General features: G+C 34.6%; 2 protein-coding genes across 2 annotated transcripts; one reads left to right on the top strand and one right to left on the bottom strand.

Moving 5' to 3' along the window:
• Positions 1 to 2,174: 2,174 nt before the first annotated feature.
• Positions 2,175 to 3,498, top strand: LOC132622689 (protein IRX15-LIKE-like). Its single transcript, XM_060337341.1, has one exon. It carries the CDS (start codon positions 2,321 to 2,323, stop codon positions 3,224 to 3,226), a length of 906 nt encoding a protein of 301 aa, XP_060193324.1. The 5' UTR covers positions 2,175 to 2,320; the 3' UTR covers positions 3,227 to 3,498.
• A 754-nt stretch (positions 3,499 to 4,252) lies between these two features.
• Positions 4,253 to 6,045, bottom strand: LOC132622688 (uncharacterized protein At4g06744-like). Its single transcript, XM_060337340.1, has one exon. The coding sequence runs from the start codon at positions 6,016 to 6,018 to the stop codon at positions 4,435 to 4,437; it is 1,584 nt and encodes a 527-aa protein (XP_060193323.1). The 5' UTR covers positions 6,019 to 6,045; the 3' UTR covers positions 4,253 to 4,434.
• Positions 6,046 to 6,952: the final 907 nt, after the last annotated feature.

The raw sequence follows: 6,952 nt of genomic DNA, 5'->3' as shown, positions 1-6,952 counted from the left end.
GTGGGAGGGGGGCGAAGAGGCATCCTAAATAGTGGACGGGGCGTTAAAATTGCAATTGGTTATGGAAGATCGGCGGTAGCAATGGACTATTGATCTTTACTTCTCTTTTCTATTTTTTCTTTTGTTTTCTTGAAATCTTTCTTAGATTCAAAAGCCAGGTGGCTTATTTTAATTGGTCAATTTCATCATGTCAGTGTGCGTGTAGTTCAGGGTACTGAACTTATTTGCATATATAGTATTTGGTGCTTAATAGCGACACTTTTATTGGAGTGAAGAGTGTTCATAGGTACTAGTGTTAGTGGAGGTGTCAAAATGAAAAATTCGAACAAGTTGAAGGAGCTGGCTATGTATTTGGCCTAATATGTAACAGACACTGAAATAAAACCTTCCAAATACTAACGCATAAGGAAGATTTTAATGTTAATGATTCCTGTGGAAATGGTTGTTTCCAGTTTGTTAACTGCGAGTGTCCAAAAGTTTGATGCCTTATAAGTGTAGTTGCTACGTATTGGAATGTCTTTTTCCAAACTATTACTACTTCCGATCCATATTATTTGTATTTTAAGGTCTTTGTAAACATTTTCATAGAAATATTAGTAACCTTAATCATAAAAGTATTCGTCTAAATTATCATTTTTCTTCTTTTAGATGTCTCAAAGTGATAAATGCCTTACTTTTCCGAACACATTGAATATTTTAAAGCAAATTTAAAGACTAATATTTGACAAGAGGGAGTGAATGTTATCAACTACTTTAATCCTCAAGAATTGTGATGGGATAAATAAAATTTCTTCTCCTTTAATCAGAGATATTGGGTTAAAGTCCGGAATATGAAAACAGTTTTTAGTAGGAAGCATTTCCCTTTTAATAATAGACCTTACACAACATGAATCCAGGTTAGTCGGCCAATGCGGGTTCTATACATGGAACCAAAAAATACTTTAATTTATAAAATACAAGATAAGTGTTCACATTCATTTGGCTCAACTGGAATCACTAGACACTAGGCAGTTGATTCTTCCCCTTAAAGGTAAAACTTGAGTTTATTTTTAATAGAAGTAACGTGAGAATTGAAGATGGAATTCACAAGGCAAAACGACATCCTGCTTGTAAATTAGTTACCAAATACCTTTCTCCCTTCTGTCCTCACCACCTCTCTCTATCTTCCAACCACCTTTTTTTTTTTTTCCAATATGATACCATTTTTTATTTCTTTCTATTTTAATGGATAAAATAAGAAAACCAAAGGAAACTTGAGTAGAAAATCATATTGTAGTAGCCTTTATGGTCAAATAGGAAACAAGTGAAATTCTATCTGCCATTAAGAGCTTGCTTTTCGTGTGCTCTATTCAATATTGGGGCGAGTCTAATTTCTTCCTCCTATTATAAACATAGCTTGCAGTTTGCTTTAATTGCAATCCACATATGAATTTAACATTTTAAGTTAGTAGATCTCAAATATTATTGTTTCATTTAAAAAATTTATTTTGTGTATGATCACTGAACTTTGTATATTATAAAATTAAAATGAAAGAATTATTTTTTGTTACATCAAAGTAACTTAACTTTATCGGCTATATATATTAAAGTAATTGAATTATGTGCGGAATCAGATTCAAGATTTAAACTTTAAGAATTCGAGATAGAAATTCTACCACACAACTCATTTAATTTACTAGGTTCGTAATCAATTACTTAATTCATGAATTTTTAATACATACTCTAAAGCATTTGAGTCAAAAAGTTAGTGGATTCAAATGAACCCATAAGTAGTGCTCTACTGTGTGAGTTGCTTATAAAATGCAAATCATCCAAAGGTTAAATATCTTGATTAGAAAATACATACAAAAAATAAAGAGCATTCACCTCGTAAGAATATCAACTATCCATATAAAATAAAAGGACGATTTAAAACATTTACATGAAACAAAAAAGAAGAAAAAATATTCATACATAATTCAGTTATTTTAATGTAATAAAGATATTTGTTTTAAATTTTACTACTGGTAAAGTCCAACGATATTACATGAAATTTACCATGTTTAAGTGTACAAGTGCAGTTCAATTTTTTTTTTTTTTTTTTTTAATCATACATATACTAGTAGATCATTAGATGTGAAGCTGAAGGCTCACCTAAACTATAATACTATCATGCACCATTTGCCAAATCATCTTGTCTATGTTTCTTTAAAACTCAATCACCTTCCCTCTTATAAACCCATTCTACTTTGCAGGCATTTGTGAATCAACCTTTACAACACCCAAAACACCCAAGTTAAAAGAAAAACACAAATCTTTTTCATCATCCTAGGACACAAAAATGAAAAACAACATTGGTAGTAACACAAAACTCATACTCCTACATCCTTATATCCAAAAACAAGGCACCTCCAATCGTTATTTATTTGTTCTTGCTTTTATTTCATTCTTCACTCTTGCCTTTCTCCTCACTCTCATTTACACCAGAGAATCCATCACAACTACTTCTGTAGCAGCAATCTCTACCATAACTGGTGCAACAAATCCTCAACTGCCAAAATCAGTTATAAGAGCCCTTACGCATTACGCTTCAAATTCCAACAACACTGAACGTATGTCGTATACAGATATCAAACAAATTGCTGATGTTCTCCGACAATGTCAACAACCTTGTAATCTCCTTGTTTTCGGACTTACACACGAGACCCTTCTCTGGAAAGCCTTAAATCACAATGGAAGAACAGTATTCATCGATGAAAATAGATATTACGCTGCTTACATCGAGGAGAAATACCCGGAAATTGAAGCTTACGACGTGCAGTATACAACCAAGTTAAGCGAAATGAAAGAGATGATCACAGCAGTTAAGGAACAAGGGAAGAATGAGTGTAGGCCAGTGCAGAATCTGTTGTTTTCCGAGTGTAAACTTGGGATTAATGACCTTCCTAATCAATTATATGAAGTTAATTGGGATGTTATTTTAGTTGATGGACCAAGAGGGTACTGGCCCGAGGCACCTGGTCGAATGTCTGCTATATTTACTGCTGGAGTATTAGCACGGAGCAAGAAGAGTGGCAACCCGAAAACACATGTTTTTGTGCATGATTTTAATCAAAAAGTGGACAGAATTACAAGTGATGAGTTCTTATGTAAAGAGAATCTGGTGAAGTCGAAGGACATGTTGGGACATTTTGTCATAGGAAGAATGAATCCCAACTGCTACAACTTCTGTCACAACCATATATAACTTGACACCAGCAACTAATGGATCAATGTATTGTTTTATAAGGTGAATTTCGTAATTTAATGATGTGTGAAATTTTGGATTTATTATGCTAGGGGAAGGAGGGTCCAGGGTACAGGGGACAGGTGCAAAAATTAAATAACTCTGTTTTGGGCCTTGCTTAATGAATTCTCCTTCAAATGAAAAGGCAACTAGTTCTATGAAAGTCTGTGCACGTTTCCTGCGGCAAATTGTATACAGTGAGTACTATCTTTTATCAAATGGGCTTTATGAAATCTTACACCGTGTCATATTTATATAACTGTGCTGAGAGTTGAGTTTGCGTGGGTTACTTGTATGAATTTAATTCTGTGCTTAGTATTAGTGATGATTTACTAACCGGTAGGCGTAGCTAGTACTTACAAAGTCACCACTCATTTCCTCATTTAGCACACTGGGCGCACAAACAAAGAATGTCATTGTGGGGGATGCAATTCGCCAAGCTGGGCCAAAGAAAACCGTCCGACCCTACCTGATTAGGAATGTGAAGGCCTACCATCGAGCTTTGAAAAGTCATAGACTTGGAAGTAGATAGAAGTTGAAGCCACAGTATGGCTGCTAAATTGAAGCATTAATTTTTTTTAATGCATCAACTTTATTGCCTTCTGGAACATGTCTAGATGGAATGAGTATCGTCATTTTTATTCATTTACTTATGATGCCTCTATCCAAGTAGAACAAGTCTAATGGTCGAATCTGATTTTTGGAAATTTCCATTTTGATCTTAATTAAGGAGTTCATATCTTTATGTATAAGACTACTTTCACTTCCTTTTTCCTATCGTTATGCTTGTTTGTAAAAAAGGAAATTATGGATAAAGAGCAGATAGTCCTAAAGATCTTGCCAAATACCAACGTTTGCCATTTTTATAAGAAAATGTTCATTAGTTTCAAAACACTAATGAACTCATCACTTGTAATTTTTAGCCCTTTTCCCAAATTAGAGTGGTATTTTTTATCCTTTTCCCTTTAATCTAATTAAGGCGACAGCTTGCTCCAAAAGACCAAACCTTATACTCAGTAGTCGGTACTTACAAATTCAATACATAAAACAAGTAAATATAACTCAACAGTGTTGTAAATTGGAGTACTTGCTGCTCCAATCTACATACATTACTACTAGTATTACAAGTCTAAAAATTATACTACAGAATAAATAACATGGTGGATAAATCAGAGGTGAGGTTTTTTAATGGCAGCATAAGTAGTTGAGCGAGCCTTTGCACCACGTTTAGAATTCTGCGTAGACGAGAACTTAGGAATTTTACAAGGTACATAGTTTCTAATTGAATTCATGTCCTCGCATTTATTCTTCTTCAAGAAGAAAGCTTCACATTCATCAGGATTTCTCTGGTTCTCAGCATCAATAATGCAATTCATGCTAATATTAAGAACCTTCTTAGTTATCAGCTTTCGACATTCCGGTCCAACTTGTGTGAAATAATTGTTTTTCAATTTGAGTTTCTCCAATTTCTTGAGCTTGCACAATGTTTCAGGCACTTCACCATACAACTTATTGTCAGACAGGTTTAACAGTTCCATGTCCTTTAAGCACCCGAAAGAGTGCGGTATCGGACCCGTTAGTTTATTCTTACTAGCATCAAATACAGTTGCTAGTCGTAACAACCCTATCTCAACAGGCAAACAACCAGAAAGTTGATTATTCAAGAACAAAACCTCAAGGAGTGTTTCACAGGATTTGCCAATGCTTTTTGGGATTTCACCAGTGAATTTATTGTTGGCTAACGTGAGAAAATGGGCAGCAGTATAGCCAAAATTTTTTGGTATTTCACCAGAAAAGCCATTGTTGTTGAGAAAAAGCACATCAAGGTCTAGTGTGAATACTTGAGGGTCAACTGGACCTGTTAAATAGTTGAACCTGAGATCCAAATAAGTTAAATTTGTAGCACCAAGAACAGGTTTTGGGAAAGAACCAACATACTTGTTGTTACTCAAATCGAATTCGAAAAGTTTAGGGAGATTAAGGGGTGATATATCATAAGGTATATCACCAGTAAAATTGTTGGAGTTGACATGGATGATGACTAAAGTCTTGATTTTTTCAATGAGATTTTTTAAGGATAGATTTTTTCCACCAAAATTGAAACCATTGAAATTGATGGCAACAACTTTTTTTTTGTCGCAAATGAAACCTTTGTACGCGGTTTTGTTTTTGCAAATGTCATTGCCTACCCATGTTTCTGTTATGCCATAGGGGTCACTAGTTATTGTCTTCTTGAATCTTTGAATGACACTTATGGCTGATGCTAGCAGAGGGGATGGGGATGGGGATGGGGATGGTGTCTGTTTAGGAGGAGGAGGAACCTTTGGAGGTGAGGGTGGGGGTGGGGGTGGGTTTTTTTTGGGAGGAGAAGGAACTATTGGAGGTGGAGGTGGGGGTGGGTTTTTTTTGGGAGGAGAAGGAACTATTGGAGGTGGGGGTGGGGGTGGGTTTTTTTTGGGAGGAGAAGGAACTATTGGAGGCGGGGGTGGGGGTGGGGGTGAGGGTGAGGGGGAGGGGGAGGGGCATATTGGCTCTGGAGGAGGGGGAGGGGGAGGGCATAGTGGATCATCATCACCATTAGAAGGAGGATAAGAAGGTGCAATGGGAGGGACATCTCCTATTATGATTTCTACTGCAGTTGCATGGAAGAATGAGGAGTTTGAGACAAAGAAGAAGAGTAATAATTGAGCTGCTAATAATGTTGTAGAAATAAAGTGGCTGCTGCCAAATAAGAAAAAGTTTCTTGCCCTCATCTTTTCCTACTCTTCTTTAGAAAGACAGGGAAGATGTTAGCTTATATATAGCCCATAAATGGCTCGAGTGTGTGTATATTCACTATTCACCAACATTTGAAACATGTGCTTTTTAACCATTTTGATAAAAGGAAAATTGCACTTTGTCTTACTTCTATGTTCGTAGGAAAAAATTAGTAACCTACAATTGTGTCAAGTAATGTTCAATGGTCTTGTAGATTAATGTCATGTGTAACATAAAACAATTAATGGTTAAATTTCATTTAACTCATATGCTTAACAAAATAATTAAAAATAGCAAAATATACTAACGGAAGCTGTTAACTATAACCCACTTTTCTTACCATTAAAAAAAAAATACTTTCTTATGTTTTCAGCTCGCAGCAAAATACACCACTTTTATACTTTGGAATCATTATTGTCAAATATTGTCAAATTTCTTAAAAACGATATTATCCTCAATCAATTTAAAAATATACCTCATTTAGAGGAAAAAAATAATGAATTCCGCCATAGAAAAAGTATGCAACGCTACTTTATTTTTTACTAATCCAACTCTACTATAGGGTTGTCATTAGTACAATTTGGACGGTAATTTTATGAAATTTATACAAATTTAAATTTTTGGTTATTTTATTTTATATAATTAAGATTAGACTTTGCGAAACCGTCTCATCGTCTTGATTTCTGAACAATAATTCAATCAATGAATTAACGTGATCATATATTTTTTAAAAATCTCAGTGAAATCTGATCTTGTTTGGAGTTTTTTTGATGAAGTATAAAAATATATAATACGAGATTAAACAAATATCAAATTATCAAACTTTGTAATGAATATACCAAACCATTAACTAACTTTAAAAGAAAATAGGAGAATAAAACCATGTTTCTCAAAACTGTAACTGTTTCCAAGAGGAGAGAGGTTTGGCGG

The sequence above is a fragment of the Lycium barbarum genome, chromosome 12 (assembly GCF_019175385.1).
Source record: "Lycium barbarum isolate Lr01 chromosome 12, ASM1917538v2, whole genome shotgun sequence".
Taxonomy (NCBI): domain Eukaryota; kingdom Viridiplantae; phylum Streptophyta; class Magnoliopsida; order Solanales; family Solanaceae; genus Lycium; species Lycium barbarum.
This window is presented reverse-complemented; position numbering and strand designations above follow the sequence as displayed.

What these genes read in the sequence shown, in the direction of transcription:
- LOC132622689 (XM_060337341.1), top strand. Translation starts at nt 2,321, where the DNA reads ATGAAAAACAACATTGGTAGTAACACAAAACTCATACTCCTACATCCT.
- LOC132622688 (XM_060337340.1), bottom strand. Translation starts at nt 6,018, where the DNA reads ATGAGGGCAAGAAACTTTTTCTTATTTGGCAGCAGCCACTTTATTTCT.